The sequence below is a fragment of the Microcebus murinus genome, chromosome 6 (assembly GCF_040939455.1).
Source record: "Microcebus murinus isolate Inina chromosome 6, M.murinus_Inina_mat1.0, whole genome shotgun sequence".
Lineage (NCBI taxonomy): Eukaryota > Metazoa > Chordata > Mammalia > Primates > Cheirogaleidae > Microcebus > Microcebus murinus.
In genome coordinates, this window is record NC_134109.1 from 3,979,415 (window position 1) to 4,001,369 (window position 21,955).

Consider the following 21,955-nt stretch of genomic DNA (forward strand, 5'->3'; position numbering starts at 1 on the left):
GGTGCAGGGGACAGCATGTGCGAAGGCCTGGAGGCCAAGAGGACATGCCCGGGGCAGTTCTGACAGGCATCGTGCTCAGTCAGCGTTTAGGGCCTTGTAAACTCCGGCCGGGGCTTGGACTTGACCTCCGGGCCAGGGAGGGCTGGGCAGGCCTGCTAGGGGTGGGGAGAGGCATGACCCAAGCTGTACCTCCTTGTGCCCCACCGCAAACTGGCCACCAGCTTACTCCTTGGGTAATACTGTAGCTCCCAGCCACTCCCTCTGACACCAGTCCACCCTGGATTTGTCCCTGTCACCTCTTTTTATCCCCCTCACCCGACCCCAGCAGACACCAGGTCCTGAGGCTCCTGCCTCTCTCACCTTTGCTGTTGCAGTGGTTGCAGCCCCGCACCTGCCTGCTGGCGGCGCACCCCTTAGCAGGGTTAGATGTGCCTTCTGGGTCCACCCTCTGCCCAGCCCTGGAGCTGGGTGGGCTCCCTGGCTGGCCTGCAGTGGGTCTTAGGTGGTGCCCATGGGTGACTGGGATGGCTGCGTCACCCTATTGGCAGGCTTCTTGCCCCAGCCTGGAGAGCTGCTTTCTCCAGGAAGGTTCTGAATATAGAGGCTTGTTAATTAACACACCATGATCCTTCAGGACAAAGGGGCCTGCTGAGAGACTGGGTCCATGCCCTGAGGAGCCCCGGGACCAGGGAGGGTGGCCAGGCTGCACTGCCTGGGAATTCTGCCGGGTGGTGAAATTCAACCTGCACCGGCGTGGGCTGGAGGCCGCGATGTCCTGCCAGGAGCAGAGGGCTAAAGGTCTGCTGATGAAGAGTGACCAGCTTGGGCCAGGCGTGGTGGCATGCACCTGTGGTCTCAGCTACTCGGGAGGCTGAGGTGGGAGGATTGCTTCAGCCCAGGAGTTTGAGGCTGTGGTGAGCTATGAAGGTGCCACTGCACTTCAGCCTGGGCGACAGAGTGAGACCTTGTCTTGCAAAAAGAAAGAGTAGCCTGGCTGGGGGGCACCCCCTGCCCACCCCATCCCCAGCATCCCTGAGGGGAGCATGCCTGGGGGTGCAAGGGTCCAGGGTGCTGGGTTACACAAGAGAGGGTGGGGAAGGGCCCTGGATCTGCTACCCTCTTGCAGGGTGACCTTGGACAAGACTCTGCCCTGGGCCTTAGTTTTCCCATTAAGATTTTTCCTTTCAAGAGGTTTTGAACCATCTTCACGCACCCTACCCGCCCTGATAAGGGAAGTGTGGGGTGGGAGGGAGGGGAGGATGGAGGGGGTGCTCAGCCTCCTGACTCAGCCTAGACTCCAGGCAGGAATGAGGGCTCTACTTCCCTCCTGTTGTGTGTCCTGGGCCTGTTAAACAGCCTCTCTGAACCTTTGCACTTGGGGCAGTGGATACGAACATCTTTCCAAACCCCAACCTAGGGGTGTCAGGGGCCTCTGTCCTCTAGTCTAGAAGATTCCATGTCCTCAGGTGAGGGATATCATGGGGAGGAGGGGCAGATTCCCTTCCTTGCTTTGGAGGAAATGGAGCGTAGTGGCCTAGGGTGGGTTAGGGCTGGGGTGGCGTTGCAGAGCCTGCAGGCCCCGATGCGGCAGCAGCTTCTGCCTAGAAATCCTGGGCACTGAATGGGGACCTTGGTGTGCAGATTTCCTCACATCTCCCCAGCCCTGGCCCTGTTCTCCGTGGGGTCTGCACCCCCAGGCCCAAGGGCCAGATTGGGCTCCTCCACTTCCCTTCTAGACCTACAGTTGCCTCTTGGACGACAGCTTGGGTGAGCCCCGTAGACCGGGAGTTGGTCCAGGGGTGAGGGAGCTGCTTGCCCCCGGAGTTCCCTGCCCGGCCAGGCAGGCCCTAGGAGGGGACCCCACAGAGCCCATTGTCAGGCGATCAGGAAGAGACACCTGGGCTGGTCCTGAAGTGCAAGGCGGGGCCACTGGAAGAACTGTGGGCACCTGGTGTCATTGGTTTGAGTGGGATGGAGCAGTGGGGCAGGGGGATCGGAGGAAGCAGAGGCCCCGTGTGGCCAGAGGTCAGGCCAGTGTCCCACAACCCTATGGCAGCAGAGCAATGCCTGGTTCCTGGCACAGCTTCCACTGTGTCTCTGTGACGCCTGGCTTGGCCTCCCCCCCCCCAATGGTGGGAGCAGAGAGCCTAGAGGAAGGCGCAGGGCAGATAAGCAGAGCCTTGGGCTATCTAGTGGCTGCTGCTGGCTGGAGGGAGGAAGGGAGGTAGGGTGGGCCCTGCATCAGGCTTATCAGTCCCCTCGGCCCTGTGGCCCCAGGAAGGGCAGCGAGGACCATGGTGCCGTCATCGTTATTGCCCTGGCCATGAGCTTGCAGGACACAGGGCAGACCCAGTGCAGGTGTCCCTTGGCAGACAGCAACTCAACTCTCAGCTGTTGGCAGGTGGCCTTAACAGCTTCTCAAAGGCAAGCACTCTACCCAGGACATTAAGAACAAGACTTATTCTTCTTTGGCGTAAAGCACATTGGTTCATTTGTTCGGTTCATTAATTCTACCAGTTAGTTTCTAAAGAAAATCTGGCTGTGGCCAGTTCTGCCCCTTCGCCCACATCCACCCGGGTACCCAGGGTTCCCAGGGGCCTTGAGCCCTAACCCCCGTTAGGAGTTCAGGGGCCAGAATCTCTGCACCCCTGTGAGAGAGGACAGTGAAGGCTGAGCCATGCTTGGGCGCGCCAAGAACCAGCATTGAGAAACTGTACTCACGTCCCAAGGTCTCGAGCTGAAACCTGAAAGGGACCTGGTAGGAGAGTCTGTGCTGTCGGGTGACCTGGGCACGGTGGCCATGAGGGCGGGGGACTGAGGCCTGTCCCCTCCTTTGGCCTTGGTGACACGATCCTGACGAGTCTGCTTCGCATACCACCTTCACCCGGGATTGTCCTGCTGTGACTTCCTTCTTTCCGATTTCTTCACCAACTTTTAAACTCGGTCAAGACCAGTTAACTAAGTTACCTCAAATCCTGTTCAGAGCAGGCGGCTTCCTGGAAGTCAGGAAGGCGGGAAAGCTCGGTTGCAGACCGCTGCACCCCTGAGCTCGCTTCAAGGGAAGTAACTGGCAGTGGAACCCTGCCCCTCTGCAGAGCTGGTTCTGCCCTGACACTTTGAACAAACTGAGGTGTAACTTACATATGATAAAATGCACAGGCTTTAAGTGTGTACTCTGATGACTTAACCACAAATGTCTGCACGTGCATAACCACCACCCCAATCAAGATGGGGACAGATTTCTATTTTAAAAGAATTTCCTTCTGTTTGTAAAATCCGTGCTCACTGTAGAATACGTGGATTGTGCAGAGAAGTCCAGGGCAGGGAGTGGTACGGCCCTGGGTGTGGAATGTCGACTGTCCTGTGACCCTTCCCCATGTGGCTTCTTGAGGCAGGGCCCTGAACGCTCACGAACAAAGGGGGCGACTAACTTCTTTATCCACATACAGCCACTGCTAGCATTTTGGTGTATTTTTCTTCTGTTTCTTTCTATGCACATATATAAGTTTTTTTCTGCGTATATTTTTACATATATGAAATTAGATCATTTATACAGTTTAGAATTTTTAAACTTACTGTAATATAAGCGTTTCCCCATATTGTAAAACACTTCTGTAAAGATGATTTTTAACAAGTCTTTGGTGTTTGTTTTGAGATATCTGACTCAACTAGTGTTGGTAGCATAAAAAGACTTAATGTTAGTAGCTGGACGTGGTGGTGCATGCCTGTAGTCCCAGCTGCTCCAGAGGCTGGGGTCGGAGGATCGCTTGAGCCCAGTTACAGGCTGTAGTGCACTATAATCATGCCTGTGAATGGCCACTGCACTCCAGGCTGGGCAACACAGCAAGACCCTGTCTCAAAAAAAAAAAAAAAAAGATTCTCGCTTGTGCTCTTGCCTTGCCACTGTCTGCCATGGGATGGCGCAGCAGGAAGGCCCTCATCAGGTGTGGGCCCCTCAACCTTGGACTTCCCAGCTTCCAGAACTGTAACAAGTTTCTTTTCTTTATATTAAAAAAAAAAAGAAAGAAAAGAAAAAGTTAATTTTAGAGACAACTGAATTTTTAAAATGTAAATTTTATTTTTGGAATAAATAATACATTTACATGGCTCACAATTCAAAAGACACAAAAAGACATATACTACAGGCAACCACTGTGACCAGCTTCTTGTGACAAGTAGAGAACTTGTTTCTTTCTGCCCCTCCTGGAATTATGAAAAATTTCAAACCTACCAAAAGTTTGAAGAGCACATGAATACCCTTCAACATCTGATTTATCTCCCTTTTCTCTTTTTTTATGTATGTGATTTTCCACAAAGCCATCCCACCATGACATGCCCAAGCAGCTCTGCAGCGACACAGTAAGATCCTGCACCGCGCCGCTGCACCTGCTCCCCCGGCTTTGTGACAGCGGCACGCTGTTTCAACGTCACTGCTCCCAAAGGCCAGCTCGATTGCAGTGTTTCCTGACTATAAACACGGCTGTGCTGCATGTTCCCCCCTGATGCAGGATGTGTTCTTGAGGTCAGCTTTGCAGAGGTGGAGCTCGTGGACGGACGGGCTGTGGCCACCGACGCTCCCAGCCTGCTCCTCCCGCCCCTCTGCCGTGGGTGCCGGCCGGTGGTCTTTCTGCTGTTACGAAGTGCGCTTTCATCTCTGTGGCCCACATTCGACTCTTAAGTGTTTCTCTTACTGGTTTGTAGAAGTTTATAAGGTAAACAGTCAACATCAATTCACATTAGCTGCAATTTTGCTTTTTGATTTTATGTGGGGTTTTCCACTTACAGTGTTTTTACATTTTGAAGAAGTTCAAATCTACACCCTATTTTCCTCTGTGGCTTTCCCCATCACTGCTGAGTTTAGAACACCTCTGCCATCCAGAATCAGGTACGGTTTCCCTGCTAGTTTTAAGATTCCTTAATCCATTCAATGCTGTCTGGCCCACACTGGCTGTGGACTCACTCTCCCTCCCACGCGGGCGATGCCTCCTCGTCACCATGACTCCGTCGCCCCTGCTGGGCTGCCTGGCGCCACTGGCCCTTCAGCGGTCTTGGCCCATGTCATGCTGAATACGCTGGCCCTGCTGGGGCTCCTACGGGCCGTCACTCTTAGCAGTTCTCACCTGTTTCTTTTCCCTGGACTGGCAGGGGACAATGAGGTGGCATCAAGCAGCACAGGTTGCGGTTCCACAGAACTGGGTCCCAAATCCCAGTGCTTTCTGTGTGACTTTGAGCAAGTGGCTTAATCTCTCTGAGTCTCTTTGGGGCTAACAATATTTACCTGGCAGGGCTCCAGAGAGCAGGAGGGGAAGTCACGAAGAGCACCTTTGCCACAGCCCAGGGCCATTCTCGGGCACTAATGTTATCTTGTGGATTACTCCCTGCCTCCCCCCAACAAAAGGAATTCCAGTGGGGATTTTGATTGAAATTGAGTTAAACCTACAAATTCCTTTGGAAAAGAATGTCTTTGTACAACATATTTAGTCTTCCATCCAGGAATGCGAGACATATCTTCCTTTATTCAAGTTTTCTTTTATGTCTTCTGTAAAGCTTTGCCCTTTTTTTTTCTTTTGAGATAGAGTCTCACTCTGTCACCCAGGCTAGAATGCAGTGGTGTCATCACAGCTCGCTGCAACCTCCAATTCTCCAATTCCTGGACTCAAGCAATCCTCCTGCCTCAGCCTCCCCAGTAGCTGGCACTACAGGTACGTGCCACCATGCCCAGTTAATTTTTCTATTTTTAGTAGAGACAGGTCTCGCTCTTGCTCAGGCTGGTCTTGAACTGAACTCAAGCGATCCTCCCGCCTCGGCCTCCCAGAGCGCTAGGATTACAGGCGTGAGCCACCGCGCCTAGCCAAGCCTCACTGTTCTTGACATAGTCTGATGTTTCTTGTTAAGGTCATTCCCTGGTGTGCTGTGTGTCCTGCTGTTCTGGACATGATCTTTTTTGTGTGCTAGTTTCCAGTAGGGCACTTCTCATATATGGTTATGTTTGTTGGCTGGAGACACAGAACCAGGAGCCTGGACCCCTCCAAAGCCTGCCCACAGCTGTGAGGAGACAGCCCCAGCCTCAGCTCAGGTGTCCTGAGCTGAGGCTCAGAGCTCAGGGAGACAGAAGGGTATAGCCAGCTCTGCAGTGGCCATTCCCCCATAACAGCCACCTGAGCAAACTGTGGTGTGTCTCGGTAGTGACCTGCTAGGAGCTCAGGTGTGCTGATGTGCTCTTGGCAGCAGGCTGGGTTGGCAGATTCTCCCCAGCGCAGCCCTTCTGCCTGCCGAGGCACCTTCTCATGGCTCAAGCATCAGAATTGACCAGGTTTGAAAAAAGTCTAGTTTATTGCACTGTTTGAAAGCACAACTAAAAATTAAAACCAGAAAGAAAATTGTACAAAGCACTGAAGCTACAAGTAGTGTGAGAGTACCAACTAGCCGTGGGTTTAATTGCACTAAAGTCCCATGGGTGTGGGCGAGTGTTGCCATTCGTGAGGAGCCGGGCAAGGCACGACAGACACAGGAGAGAGCAGCCCAGCCTGGGGCAGCCTCTGCTGTCACCAAACTTTTAAAAAAGGGCTCTATAAAAGTGAAGTGTGAAGTAAGATCTGGGATTTCAGCATCTTGTCCTCATCTAGACCTGGAAAACCTCCATCTTCGTGGCTGCCTGGCTCCTGTCAGAGAACATACTTTATTGCTCTCCACCTGTGGCTGGGGGTTGGGGGGGGTGTCCCTGACACTCTTGCTTAGTAAAACACAGGCATCAAGTAACTGGGCCTGGGCCAGGGGCAGGCTAAGAAAAGCAGCCAGCCTGGGCCCTGCCAGGAAGCCGTGTCAGGAGGGAAGCGCAGGGGGCTCAGGCGGCCTCGTCCTGAAGCCCAGATGGCGGTGGGCAGAGTGGGCGCTGCCCGGGACCCCAAGGACGGAGGCTGATGGGCCATTGCCACCGTCCACAGCAGGCCCTGGTTCCACCCTGCTGAGAGTGTCACCCTGAATGTCCACTGAAGGTCCAGGCTGCCCCTGCAGCCAGCTGGCAGGTCCCGTGACCACCTTGCAAGGGACAGGCTGGGCACACCCCCCTCTCTGAAGCTGCAGGCAAGGACGGTACAGGCCCGGGATAGACCACGGGAAGGGGCAAAAGGCCTTCCACTGTTTTCAGAAAATACACTTCTCTTCTAAATTTGTAAGATTTGATTTCAAATGAGGTATCTTATGCAGGTTTGTAATACAACAAACAAAAAAGGCAATAATTAGTAGATTCATCCTCTGAGGATGTGTCTGGTTTTATGGTATCTGCCAGTAGCATTAAATGTCACCCCCAAGTCATTTCTGCGGTAGCTACCGTGGCGAAGCTCCCCACGTCTGCCCAGCGCCCTGCTGTGCCGTGTCCACCACGCACAGGGACGCATGCACTTCCGCATCCAACTGCGCCCACTGGCCTTACTGTTTTGGCTGACGCGTGTTCTCCAGGAGGTGAGCAGCTTGCCCTGTGCGTGGGTGGCGTGCGTGGCGAGTGTGTGCCTGTGCGTGTCCTCCATCCTGGCACAGCCAGTGCCCCACCTCTCAAACCTGGCCCTGGTTTCCCATCTGCAGTGTCTGGTGTGGGATGTGCCTGGAACCTGCATCGTGGGGGACACCATGATGGAGACGAAGCCACCACTGGGCACACCCAGGGCTGGACGGTGCTGGCTTTCACGCCCTTTAGCCCTGGGGCTATGAGCATGGAAACATCCCTGACCGACCCCTCAGGTGTGTCCCCCGCTCCTGGCTCTGGCTCATCCTGCCCATGGGAGGCTTCCGGAGTCACCTCCCGCCAAGGGAACCTGGAGTTGTGTGTTGGTGAGGAAGGACTGCAGCACACGGGTAACGGCAGTGCATGCAACCGGGAGGCGGCCGCTCTCCCCCACCCCCCACAGACAACCCTGGCAAGAGTTCCAAGGTGCTGCTGCCGCAGCAACGGCACCAGGCGGTGGCGGAGGCTGTGCCTGTTGGAAGGAGACAGAAACAAACATGGATGAAAGCAAGTACTTGGTGTCCAACCTGGCCAGAGGTGTCTGGACAAGGGCCCATGTGGCATGTCCACCAGGGAGTGACTCAGAAACTCACGGGGTCCACCACTGGAGCCTGGCTCCCTCCTGCCCCCGGGGCTCCGTCAGATGACCTCCCATTCGTCCTCTAGGTCCTCGGGGTGAGGGGTGGCGGCCTGGCTGCTCTTCTGGGTGACGTGTGAATGGCTGAACGTCTTTGTCAGCCGCTGGAGGAGGTAGCCGGGGGGGCCCACTGCCCACAGCTCGTCTGACGCAGTCACTGCAGGGACAACAGCCAACCACACACTTGTCAGTCACGCAGTCCAGGGAGAAGGGCTCAGACAGAGTCAGAAGGCTAAGTCTGGGTCTGGGCTTGGCCATGGTCCAACTGTGGGGCCCGGGACAAGCCACTCCCCCGTCTGTGCTCCGTTCCCTCAGCTTTAAATCAGGTGTCACAGCACCCTGTCCTCGTCCCAGGAGACTCCGGCAGAGCCCGGTGTCTGGGTCCCTTCCCTCAAGGGGGACTCTGGGATGGGCTCCTGCAGGGAGGGTGTCGGCCTCTGTGCTCACTTTGGGGGCAGCCTGTTCGAGAGGCCCTGAGGACCCCAGGGGAACACTGTGGCCACAGCCCACCCAGCCCCAGCACCTGCCTGTGACACACGACACGTTGCCAGGAATTTTCTTCCAGTAGTCTCCAGCAGGGTTTTTGTCTGTGATGCCATACCGTCGAGCGAGATCGCCGTTTGGACAGCGGGCCCACACGGTCCTGGTGCTCAGCGCCAGCTGGCAGGCCTGCAGCCCTGCGGGCAGACAGGGCAGGGCACATCCTCAGCACCCGCCGCCCACACGCTGGACCGCCACTTCCCAGGAGCTCCCGCTCTCTCCTGACACTGCACTCGCTCAGAGAGTGTCCCTATGGTGACACAGTGCCCTGCCCTGGGCTGGGCTTAGAGCAGGGCTGGCAAAGCCGCCGAGACCAAAGGTCTGGGCAGTGTGAAAACCATTGTCCCACGGAAGCACAAAGGTGGATGGCTGGGGTTCGCCCAGCCAGGTGAAAATCAGATATTTCTCAATATGCAGACATTTCTAAGCCAGCTACCAGGGCTAAGCCCACCAGCGTCTGGATATTAGGCAGGTGCCGCACAGCGGGGGGCTGGGAAGTGGGGGGAAGAGAGCGCAATGGCGCCGGGATGGTGGGCACGGCTGATGAACACACCGGCTGACAGTCCCACCAACAGTCCCGCCGTGCGAGGGGACGTGGTGGGGACGTCAGCCTGCTGGTGCCTACCTGGCACGTGCTCCCAGTCAGTCCCCACGGGCATCTCCTCGGTGATCCCAGCCCGGACGTGCACGTTCCACCGGCTGTCGAGCGCCCACAGCATCTGGTCGTTGGGGCTGGAATGGACACTGACCAAGGTGACCCCGGCGGGCTGGAAGCAGGAAGGGAAGGAGGGGTTGGTGATGCGAGGAAGGACGGCGGGCTTGGGGAACCGGGGTGAGCCGTGGCCAGGAGGGGCGGCCGAGAAGGGGAACAGGACGTGGCCCTGCCCTCGGCTGCACAGGGGAGAAAGCGCCGTCAGGTCATCCTCAGAACGCGCAGAGCCCAGGCTGAGGGCGGCCGGCAGACAGCCAGTCCCAACGCCAGCCAGGGACACGGATGGGCCAAGCAGGGGTGGGGACCTGTGGCCTTCTGGTTTCAAGATAGTTTCTTTTTTTTTTTTCCTGAGACAAGAGTCTTGCTTTGTTGCCCAGGCTAGAGTGAGTGCTGTGGCGTCAGCCTAGCTCACAGCAACCTCAAACTCCTGGGCTCAAGCGATCCTCCTGCCTCAGCCTCCCGAGTAGCTGGGACTACAGGCATGTGCCACCATGCCCGGCTAATGTTTTCTATATATATTAGTTGACCAATTAATTTCTTTCTATTTATAGTAGAGACGGGGTCTTGCTCTTGCTCAGGCTGGTTTCAAACTCCTGACCTCGAGCAATCCACCCGCCTCGTCCCGACCAGGCTCCTGAGGTAGAGCAATAACAAACTGCTGTCTGAAGCCACTCGCTTCGGAGTGGTGTGTTCTAGACAGCAGGAACTGGAAAGACAGAGAAGGTAGAGTTGGTTGAGGAGGGAACAGGGAAGACGGCAGTGGAGTCACCACAGGGGAGAGTGTGGGATGGAAGCTGGGAAGGTTGTGAGGAGGCAGAGGACGGCCACCCCATGGCCAGGCCCAGGCCCCTGCGCCTCTTCTCTCAACATCACCTCGGAAATGTCTCTGAAACATGAAACCTCCCAGCCTCCCATGGCTCTCCCTCCAGCCTCTGCCCCTGCTGTGAGCCTCCACCCGTCACTGTTAGCCAGGACCTGTCGGACCCCACCCCTTGCTGCTAGAAGCCTCTAGAATAGAATACAGTGGGAATTCCTGGCAGGGCTCATCCTGAGCTGAGGCCATGTCTCCTCGGCCAGCCATTCGTCCTGGCACCCACGCCCCCGTGTGCCTTGCTCACCTGGCACGTGCCTACCGGCCTACGAGCCCACCCAAGCTGCCTGCCCGGTCTCGGGGGGCCTGTGTTGCAGGGCTCCCTGCAGGCAGAAGCCACATCTGCTCGCAGGCGGGCTCAATGCGGAGGAAGCGCCTGGAGGTGAGCCACGGCCACCTGCTTCCCTCTGTAGCACCCCGGAGTCCCCAGCTCCTCGCTTGCTCTTGTCCAATAAAAAGAAAAACGTTTTATTTAAGGATAACATACATTAAAAAGGTACCCAAATCCCTGACGATCTCCAAATTCTAGCACACCTGTGTAACCAGCACCAGATCACGCAGCAAAGGGGCCACAGCCTGAGACCCCGCCCGGGACCCCGGCCCCGGCCACACTCCTGCCACCAGAGCCTGGCCTGTCTGCGTCAGACCTGTCCATGGGCAGAGGCTTCACTCTGCAAGAGCACAGGCCCCTCAGGCCTCCCTCGGGACGCCTGGCTGCAGATAGGCTGGGCACAGTCTCAGGAAGAGGGAGGCGCCTGCCCCGGGTCTCAGAGACAGGAGCATGTGAATGGTGTGAAGAGAAGCAGAGGGACTCCAATTAACGCTCCTGATAAGAGGAAAAGCAAGGCGTTCCTGTGGACACGTCTTACCAAGGATATCATCCTATCATCCGGTGGCATGCCTTTACCCAGCATTTCTCAGACTGGGTTCCAGGGAACACCAAGCCACCCTCCCCACAGGTGGGGCTCATGAGGCCCAAACTCTCATATCAGCTGGCTCCTGGACACCTCTTTTGGGAGCCATGAAATCATTTGTTCAACAAACACTGAGCACCCTCAATGGGCCCTGTGCTAGGTGTCGGGGAAACCTCAACTGCAAACTAATCACTTGTCTCTGCCCTCACAGACCTGGGAGGGTGGGGCTTGGCTCAGACAAACCAACCTCATATCGTGTGCCAGGGAGAGAAGGGCTGGGAGAACACCCTGACCCTGACCTTGAGTAGAGGAGAGAGTGGTCCCACTGACACGGGGAAGAACTCACCAGGCAGGCCCAGCACGTGCACCGGCTAAGGCTGGCACAGGGGTGCAGCACGGAGGGGTGAGGCCAGAGGGGCCATGGGGCCTGAGGGTGGGTGCAGGCTGAGGAAGGAAGTGTGATTTCATTCTGAGTGAGGTGGGAAGCCACCAGAAGGCTCTAGAAAGAGGAGAGACATGAACTAGTGCGTGTGATTATGGGACCAACCCCTGTGGGGGCTGTGAGGACGGGCTGCGGGCAGGGGGTGCACTGCTGCAGGCAGTGGTGAGGTCTTCAGAGGGGCCCACTGGACCCACAGGGGGATGCTCTGCGTGAGTGGGGCCCTTTCAGTGCAGGCACCAAGCCACTGTGGGGCACGCGGCACACTCTGGCTGCTAAATGAACCAGGGAAAGTGAGGACTGGGATGTGCCTCGGCCGAAACAAACTGATGTTCTTTTCAAGAGATGCAAAACAAATGCTTGAAAAGTTGGCAAACTGGGGCTGCCTTGCTGGCTGCCCTCTGGGCTGGCTGGGTCACAGAGAGGCAAGTCCTGAGATGATGGCTGCAAGGGCTTCCAGACCAGGCCAGCTGCAGCCCTGCGAGGGATGGTTTTCTATTAGGTCAGAAACAACGAAAATCCCTGGACCTCAAAGCAAATGGCTTCTTTTTTTTTTTTTTTTTTTTTTTTTTTTATTTTTTATTTTTTATTTTTTTCACTTGTTGAATTCTCACCAAGCAAATGGCTTCTTCATCTTCCTCTAGAGAAAACGCGTTTCTTACAGGTCTCAGAGGAGTTCCCGGTGGGAAAGAGCCCAGGACCTTGGGCGCAGGGAATTCTGTCCTGTGTTTGCTTAAAATAAGCAACAACAGGTTCTGCTTGGTAACGGCAGCCATGCTGTGCTGTTCTTGTCGCCATGACATGATTCATTAGCGGCCTCAGCGTACCTCTGCTGTATTTAACAAACTCAGAATTTTTGGGTAACTGTCACCTTTGGATTTGCTTTTTTGTTCTTACTCATGTTTATTTTTCCAGATGCACCAATATAAGTGCCTCTACCAAAACTTCCTCCTGGGCCTGGCGCCCTCTGGTTATCAGCCGTGTGCAAGAGCAGTGCCCTGTCTTCCAGCCTGGACCAGAAAGTCTGGGGCCAAAGAACCCCTCCTTTAACCAGATGAAACCCAGACACAGCCAGGGGCTTTCAGACAGAGCAGGCACCACTAAACGCCATATGCAGTATGATTCCATCTATATGAAATGTCCAGAAGAGGAAAATCCACAGGGAGAGAAAGCAGATGAGTGGTGGCCAGGGGCTGGGAGGGGAGAATGGGAAGTAGAGGGTTTCTTTTTGGGATGATGAAACTCTGGAAGTAGATAGTGAAGATGGTTGCACAACATTGTGAATGTATAATACTGTCACTAGTGGCAAATTTTATGTTATGTGTATTTTATCACAATTTAAAAATGAGTAGATGAGCCTTGGTGGTTGTGACAGCATTAGCTTTCTAGTTACCATTGTGGGAAACTGGGTAAAGGGTGCTCTGGATCTCTATTATATCTCTGAATCTATAATTATCTCTATAAAAATCTCAATTATAAAAAGAAATCTGGCTTATTCATACTCAAAACTTCATAAAAATGAAAAAAGAAATGAAAGATGCAATTTATAAAATGAAGTAAATAGAGAATGTAAGATTTAAAAATAGGCCGGGCGCGGTAGCTCAGGCCTGTCTGTAATCCTAGCACTCTGGGAGGCTAAGGCGGGAGGATTGTTTGAACTCAGGAATTGGAGATCAGCCTGAGCAAGAGCAAGACCTCATCTCTACTGAAATCAAAAACTAGCCAGGCGTCATGGCATGAGCCTGTAGTCCCAGCTACTCAGGAGGCTGAGGCAGGAGGATCACTTGAGCTCAGGAGTTGTAGGCTGCAGTGATCTATGAGATAACGACACTGCACTCCATCCTGGGTGACAGAGCAAGAATCTGTCTCCAAAAATAAAAAAGATTTAAAAATAATTTGGAAATGCTAAAAAATTATGTAAAGTCTTGGTGGGCTGAGAGAGAGAAGAAGAGGGACAGAGGGAGGGGAATGTTTGTGTTTTGTATGCACATGGAAGTGAGCCCGCAGGCAGGCAGGAGTTTTTTTTGTTGTTGTTACTCTGTAGCCCCAGCTAGAGTGCAGTGGGGTCATTTTAGCTCACTGCAACCTCCAACTCCTGGGCTCAAGTGATCCTCCTGCATCAGCTTCCCCAGTAGCTGAGACTGCAAGGCACGAGCCACCCCACCTGGCTATGTGTTTATTTTTAAGTGTCCTGGCTAGGCACGGTGGCTCACAACTGTAATCCTAATATTCTGGGAGGCTGAGGCAGGCGGATGGTTTGAGCTCAGGAGTTCAAGACCAGCCTGAACAAGAACGAGACCCCACCTCTACTAAAAAAATAGAAAGAAATTAGCTGGACAACTAAAAATATACATATAAAAAATGAGGCGGGCATGGTGGCTCATGCCTATAGTCCCAGGTACTCAGGAGGTTGAGGCAAGGATCACTTGAGCTCAGGAGTTTGAGGTTGCTGTGAGCTAGGCTGACGTCACGGCACTCTAACTCTGGCAACAGAGCAAGACTGTGTCTCAAAAAAAAAAACAAACCAAAACAAACAAATAAAAACAGCTCCTAAAGCAGTTATTCAGAGTATGTTGCTAAAAGAATTCAAAGTAGCCCTCTAGAGGGGAAGTGGGTGGGGGACACTTGTTCATCACAGCACACCTCACAGAGCCAGCTGACAATTTAACAATTTAACCTGCAGATTTTCATGTATGACTGATTAAAAATAAAAGCCAACCAAGATGCCTGGGCCGCACCTCAAACCTGCTGAGTTCATATCTCCAGGGAAGGGGCTGAGGCCCGGACATCGTTATTGGCAAGAAGTTCCTCTGATGGTCCTAATGTAGATCTGACCCTTTACTTTACTGATGGGGAAATAAAGAGCCAGTGAGTTTAGGCAACCAAGGTCACTGGGTCTCACATGCAAAAAAGGAAGTGTCAGTTCAAGTTCTGCTACCCGTGGGAACAGTCCTGGTTGGCAGGGGTGTGGCACGTGGCTGGTCCCCTACTGCAGGGCTGGCCACTGCCACCTCCACTGCTCTGTCCACGGCACCTACATCCAAGACCCCATCTCTACTATAAATAGAAAGAAATTAATTAGCCAACTAAAAAATATATAGAGAAAAAATTAGCCGGGCATGGTGGTGCATGCCTGTATTCCCAGCTACTTGGGAGGCTGAGGCAGAAGGATTGCTTGAGCCCAGGAGTTTGAGGTTGCTGTGAGCTAGTCTGATGCCACGGCACTTTAGCCTGGGCAAGACAGTGAGATTCTGTCTCAAAAAAAAAAAAAAAAAAAAGAAAGAAAGAAATCCCCCATCCTCCCCATCCTAAGCAACCACTGATCTGACTTGGCATTTTCTACAATTTAATATAAATAAATGATAGAGTATGTATTCTTTCTTTATTTGGCTTCTTGACTCAGCATAATTTTTTCAATAAATTTGGACAACTTAGCAGTATTTCTTCAAATTTTTTTCCTGTCACTCTTCTCTTTTCCTTTAGGACTTTGATTTATTTCATTTATGTAAGGCCACTTGAGGTGGTCCAGGCTCGCTGACACTCTGAATGCTTTTCAGTCTTTCTTCTCTCTGTGCTTCCATGTGGGTGGGTATCATGTGGCTGTGTCTTCAAGCTCACTCATCTTTTCTTCTGCAATGTCTACTCTGCCTTCAACCTCATCCAGTGTATTTTTCAGCTCAGACTTCATAATTTTTATCCCTAGAAATTTGAGTTTTTTATATCCTCTATTTTTCTACTTAACATGCTCAATCTTTCCCCTAGTTTCTTGAACACATAAAATAACAACTATTTTAATGTCATGTCTGAATTTTACCATCTGCATCATTTTTGGGTCAGCTTCTATTGCTAGATTCCCCTCCCCCTTCAATGTAGGTCATATTTTCTTGCCTGGTAAGTTTTGATTAGATGCCAGACAATGTGAATTTTACCTTGTTGGTGCTGGATACTTTTGTAATTTATAAATATTCTTATGCTTTGTTCTGAGATGCTATTACTCAGAAGCATTTTGATCCTTCAGAGTCTTGCTTTCAAACTCTGGTAGGCAGGGCTAGGGCTGCATTTCGTACAGGGCTAATTTTGCTCCCTGAGGCAAGATGCCTCCTGAGTATATGGAGCATTTTTGGGGAGATGTAAGCTGTCCAACAGAAGGCCTCCTGGCTAGTCACAGGGAACTGGGTCACAGGCTCCTTCCTCAAACACAGTCTAACAAGGCTACCTGGCCTGGCTTCAAGCTCTTCAGTGGTCCCATACCAGTGACAAGATAGCAATGTCAAGCCTTAGCCCAGGCCTCCTTGATACAGTCTCCTTGTGTGCCCTGGGGCAAGGGTGCCTTCTGGTCAGTGTCCATGCCTCATGTTCCCTCTGCTTGGAATGTCCTGTCCTGCCTGCCTGCCACCCTCCTACTCACCTTTTGAGTTCTGGCACCAGTACCACCTCTTTTGAGAACCTCCTGACCACCTCAAGACCCTGGCAGCACTTCCCTCCCCTGGCCAGCTCCCGCAGCATTCTGGCCACAGTTCAAAAATACAGGGGCCAGAATTTTTGCTTTAAGAGCCAGTGGTTTGTGTGTGTGTGTCTACGGTAGTCTGTGAGCGTCCCCTGGATGGGCCTACTCTTGCACCACTGCCCTCTGCACTGTGGGCCTTAAGGACAAGGGGCTGTGGAGTCCTGGCAAGACCACTGCCTACACTGAGACCAGGTACTTGCTTCCCAGGGTTGTGCTTTCCTCACCTACAGATGAGGTGGCTCGGTTATACCTTTCCCAAAGTCTCCTTCTAGCTCTAAAATTCTTTGTAAGGGGTGGAAGAAGGGAGAAGATGACTTATAGGTGTTCAGATCTACATGGGCTGGGGAGGTCAGAGAGGTTGCACACTGACCCACACAAGATGGGTCCTTCGTAAAATATACATATTTTCCTTCCTGATTATAAAAAATAATCTCCTGTTCATTATGGGAAAATATGGAAAATAGAGACAAGTTTTATAACAACTCATAATCCCTTGACTAAAAATCATAATCTTTGTTGTAGTTTCTTCTAGGTTTTTAGTGGGATTTTTATTGTTTTGTTTTACAAAAGTGAAACCACACAACAGATACCAGGTGAGAGTACACTCTGAGCACAGTCATAACAGACGCCCCTCCCCGGTGCACCTGAACACTTGCGCAGGGCTCCAGTGTTGCACACACATCACTTTCCTCCTGGTGGCAGCTGGGAGACCGCGCCCCTTCTTCCCACGAGGACGCCAAGCACGGGAAGGCAAGGTATAGGGTTTGCTAAGTGGCAAAGGCCGACTCCAAAGCCACTAATCCACTTGAACAGCTCTCCTTATCAGTATTCTCCAAACATGATTTTAAATGGCCTTTCAGAATATATTCTCAATTATTTATAATATCTGTGATTGTAATAATTTGCACCATGAGGGTGGGTGCCCTGTCTGCTCTTCACCACGTGCATTTCGCGGCCCGACTATAACAGAATCACGTTTCACTAGTATAAATAATACAACACTGAATAGCTTTGGGGACATTTCTGGTTATCTCCCAAGATTGATTCTTAGTAGGTTGTTCAGAGTTATGAACTTCTTATTCCACAATAAGTTCATCGTAAGATAATCAGAAAATGGAGGTCAACTGAAAGAAAAAAAAACCTGGGTATAACAGCACCACCCAATATAACTACTATAACATTCGCTGTATACATATATATGCAGACTTTTTCAACATGTATATAGTATTTTTTACACCAAACTAGAATCATATCAAACATGCTGTTTGTAACTGAGGCTTTTACTTAACATACTGTGAACATCACCTCTCCATGGGAATAAAACTCTCCTATGAAGTGATGCATAAGAGTTGTGGAGTATTTCACTGAATAAAAGTGTCATAATTTAATCCACCCCCTTTACAGTAAACCCTTGGTGATAGACCCTTCAGGACCAGCAGGCTTCCTAGACACTAACCATGTAGTTAGTAACTTTTTTATTTCTCTTATTAAAAAGCGGGACTCTAGGTGGACACCTTTTTTGGCCTCCACCCAACTGTACCTAGATGCTCAAGTTAAACAGCATTTTGCTATATAAAAAATTAAAATTTGGCCGGGTGCGGTGGCTCACGCCTGTAATCCTAGCACTCTGGGAGGCCGAGGCGGGCGGATTGCTTGAGGTCAGGAGTTCGAAACCACCCTGAGCAAGAGCGAGACCCTGTCTCTACTATAAATAGAAATAAAATTAATTGGCCAACTAATATATATAGAAAAAAATTAGCTGGGCATGGTGGCGCATGCCTGTAGTCCCAGCTACTTGGGAGGCTGAGGCAGGAGAATTGCTTGAGCCCAGGAGTTTGAGTTTGCTGTGAGCTAGGCTGACGCCATGGCACTCACTCTCGCCTGGGCAACAAAGCGAGACTCTGTTTCAAAAAAAAAAAAAAAAAGTTAAAATTTAATAAAAAAAAGAAAAAAGTGGGACTCTCAAACGCACTTCTGCCTACTGCTCCGGCACATGAAGCCCTGTGCTTCCGCCACAGAAGACACGCAGTCCCACTGCTGCAAGGAAGACGTGTTGTGTCGGGGAAACTCCTTGGAGAAACGTGTCTGGAAATGAGGCTGACTTGCTATTTAGTGTTTTTCATCCAGAAATGGAGACAGAGTTAACCCATGATGTCCCAGATGAGGGAAGAGAGACCTGATTTAAGCATCCCCATGGCCCAGCATGTTAATTTCCGGGGGGGACTAGGAGGTGCCAGAACACCCCAAAACTCTTAGAAGCAGCTGTCAACTATACCCACAGAGCTTGGTTTTGGGCTGTGGGTGCCCCCTCCGCCCAGCTGTCTGTGTCTTGTGGTGCGAGTAGGATCCCAGCTGGGTGGGAACACAGACATCTGAAGTAATCCCGCCTTCACCAGAAGGGTGGATGGAGGAAGAGGAGCATCGAGCCCTGCTCAGCACTGCCTGCGATCAGGAGTAAAGAGAATCAAACTCCTTTACCTGTTTCTGTCTTGATGATTCAATGAAAGGCCTCACTCAGGTGGTGGTGGAGTCTTCTCCAACAAGAGTACTTCTCTAATGAAAGCTTCCTGTTTTCAGGTGTGAACTTTTCTAAAGATCTTGAGGGTGAAGTTCCATCACACTACATCCCTGCCTGCAGCTCCATGAGTGGTACGCCACTCTGATGAGCAGTATCTACCATCCTTTTTGTTGTTGTTCTTGAGACAGGGTCTTGCTTTGTCACCCAGGCTGGAGTGCAGTGGCATCATCATAGCTCACTGCAACCTCAAGCTGCTGGGATTATGTGATTCTCCGGCCTCAGCCTCCTGAGTAGCTGGGACTACAGGCATGTGCCACCACACCTAGCTAATTTTTTATGTTTTATTTTGTAGAGACAGGGTCTTGCTATGTTGGTTAGGCTGGTCTTAAATTCCTGGTCTCAAGCAATTCTCCCACCTTGGCCTCCCAAAGTGCTGGATTATAAGGCATGAACTACTGTACCTGGCCACATCTTCTTAATGTTTTCTTTTTTCTTCTTCATATAGCTAAAAATACCTAAAGCAGCTGAATTTAAAATAATTTTTAAAATGTTAGTTTGGCTATTTTCCAATTATATTAGTCTTGGTTTTCTAAGTTTCTTTTTCAGGCAAAGCCTATAATTCAGGCAGAGCAAATGATCCCTGGAGAACCAAGGGCCCCTGTCCACATGGGACGAGAGGGCTGGAAGCAGGCCCTTCCACCACGTGAGGCAGGAGCACAGGGGTTAGGACAGAGCGGGCTGTGCTCCAGAGAGTATGTGCGGCGCAAGGCAGGATCGTCTGGAGCAGGGGACCTCAAACTTTTTAAATAGGGGGCCAGTTCACTGTCCCTCAGATCGTTGGAGAGTGCACACTGTGGGCCCGGGATGAGTTGGCTGCTAAGCAGGACAGGCAGCAGCTGCAAAAACACCTGGAGGGCCGGATAAATGTGCCAGGCAGCCCGCCTGGTCTGGAAGAAGAGGGAGGCCAAACTGGGGTGTGGGCAGCTGGGCTCTCACCACCTTTATTCAAGTACATGGGCCTACAGCACCTGAACCATCATGTCATCAGCTGGGCTAGCTTCAGAGGTACCTCTAAGATGGATAGAAACTCTCTAGCTGAAACAGCAACATCAAACTCTTAAGATGCTAAAGACAACTATAAATATTTTCAATAAATCCTTCCAAATGTTAGTAAGTCTGAAAAGTGACTCATTTGTTTTGAATAAATTGTTAAAATGTCACCCCAAAATTACTACAGAAAGTTTTTATCAGAGGAGAGCACAAGAAACAAAATTACGCCTGTAATCCTAGCACTCTGGGGAGGCCGAGGCAGGCAGATTGCTCAAGGTCAGGAGTTCGAAACCAGCCTGAGCAAGACCCCGTCTCTACTAAAAATAGAAATTAATGGACCAACTAAAATATATATATACAAAAAAATTAGCCGGGCATGGTGGTACGTGCCTGTAGTCCCAGCTACTCGGGAAGCTGAGGCAGGAGGATCACTTGAGCCCAGGAGATTGAGGTTGCTGTGAGCTAGGCTGATGCCATGGCACTCACTCTAGCCTGGGCAACAGAGTGAGACTCTGTCTCAGACAAAAACAAAAACAAAAAGATGTCAATGGTAATCAAAATAGGCAAATCCCACTTACTTTCTGTTTTTTTTTTTTTTTTTTTGAGACAGAGTCTCATTCTGTTGCCCAGGCTAGAGTGAGTGCCATGGCATCAGCCTAGCTCACAACAACCTCAAACTCCTGGGCTCAAGCGATCCTACTGCCTCAGCTTCCCGAGTAGCTGGGACTACAGGCATGCACCACCATGCCCGGCTAATTTTTTTGTATATATATATTTTAGTTGGTCCATTAATTTCTTTCTATTTTTTTTTTTTTTTAGTAGAGACGAGGTCTCGCTCTTGCTCAGGCTAGTCTTGAACTCCTGAGCTCAAACGATCTGCCTGCCTCAGCTTCCCAGAGTGCTAGGATTACAGGCATGAGCCACCGCGACCAGCCCCCACTTACTTTCTAATACTTGGATTCAGCTAAATCTTCCTGACTTTCCAAATTAATGAATTCTCATGTCTCTGCTCACTGCTGACCTTTTTCTCGGACCCTCTGCAAGTTAAGTTGCGTAGGCTTCATCCTAAAATACCAAGTATAACGTCGCCACAGCACAGTGCTCCACTGTGGCTCTGGCAGTTACTGTCCTGGCCCAGGCCTTGGGCCTCAGAGCCACAGAGGGGGCCAAGTAGGGATGTCACACACCTGCGTCTGTATCCCAGCTCCCCGACCTGCCATCTATGAGGCCTCAGGCAACTTAACCTCTGAACTGGGGTTTTCTCATCTGTGAAATGGGGACAGGAATAGCCACTCTCTGGGTTATTATGAGGATTAGAGGGAAGGATGTGCTTCAGGCATTTAACCTGGCACAAAGTGAGTGTCCCATAGCAGAACCTGTCATCACTACTTTTTTTAATAAATAGAGATGTGGCTGGTCTTGAACTTCTGGCCTCAAGCAATCCTCCTGCGTTGGCCTTCCAGAGTGTCAGGATTACAGGTGTGAACACTGAGCCCAGCCCTGTCATCGTTTCTGATCTCAGCAAACTAAATAGCCCCAGCAGCCTGGGGAAAAGCGTGCCCTCCTCAGACCCCAGGGGGCCCCGAGGGGCGGTGCCTGGCAGTTGGCAGGCTTGGGACCCCGGCTGGGCTCGGTCCAGCGCTAGCCTGATGCTGGACAAGTAAGGCAGGGAGAACTCCCCCTGACTTTTCTACTTCTTGAGGTAAAGAAGGGTTAAGGAAAGGGCAGTGCTGGAAAAGCACAGTGCAAAGGCCTGTGCACATGTAAAGCTTGATTTTTTCCTCATAGGAACCGATTTGAAAAGTATTTTGTATCTACAGAATCCATGGCAAAGTGAATTTCTTCTGTAGCACACTAAAAGCTAACTGAATGAGAAAATGTGCCTCTATTCATTGGAACTACCGGAAATAGTTAATGTTTAACAGCCCATTGAGCAATCACTACTTTATTCAGAGCACAGCTTTGAGGCCCTTTCATGTGAATTTGTTCTATTTTGGCCATTTTTCTGGGCAAAGCTGTTGATCACCACAGTCAATAGAGCACTCTAAGTAAAGCTTTCTTCCTCCATTCCAGCTTTGCTTCCTAGAGGTTATTCTAGAACCCATATGGAGACAGGAGCAGGAACTGTGGTTTCACGCAGCGCTCACTGTAACCCCACTGCCAGGTGCCCGTGTGGCCCCGTGGTTGCAGGAGTGCGGCAAGCAGAGGCACCGCCAGCCCTGGCCACTCGCTGCCAGCCCCTCCTGCATCCCGTCCTGTGGCTCAC

At 51.5% G+C, this 21,955-nt stretch overlaps 1 protein-coding gene across 2 annotated transcripts in view; it reads right to left on the bottom strand.

Moving 5' to 3' along the window:
• Positions 1-4,054: 4,054 nt before the first annotated feature.
• Positions 4,055-21,955, bottom strand: part of TECPR2 (tectonin beta-propeller repeat containing 2) — a 99,757-nt gene continuing 81,856 nt past the window's right edge. Inside the window, exons 18-21 of one of the 2 annotated variants that reach the window (XM_012746356.3) lie at positions 9,304-9,445; positions 8,666-8,815; positions 8,095-8,295; positions 4,055-7,973 (exon numbers count right to left, since the gene is read on the bottom strand). In XM_012746356.3, the coding sequence (XP_012601810.2) occupies positions 8,141-8,295; positions 8,666-8,815; positions 9,304-9,445 (447 nt within the window). In that variant the 3' untranslated portion in view covers positions 4,055-7,973; positions 8,095-8,140. Of the gene's footprint in view, positions 8,296-8,665; positions 8,816-9,303; positions 9,446-21,955 lie in introns of both variants that reach the window. The other variant, XM_012746355.3, reaches the window with a different exon arrangement.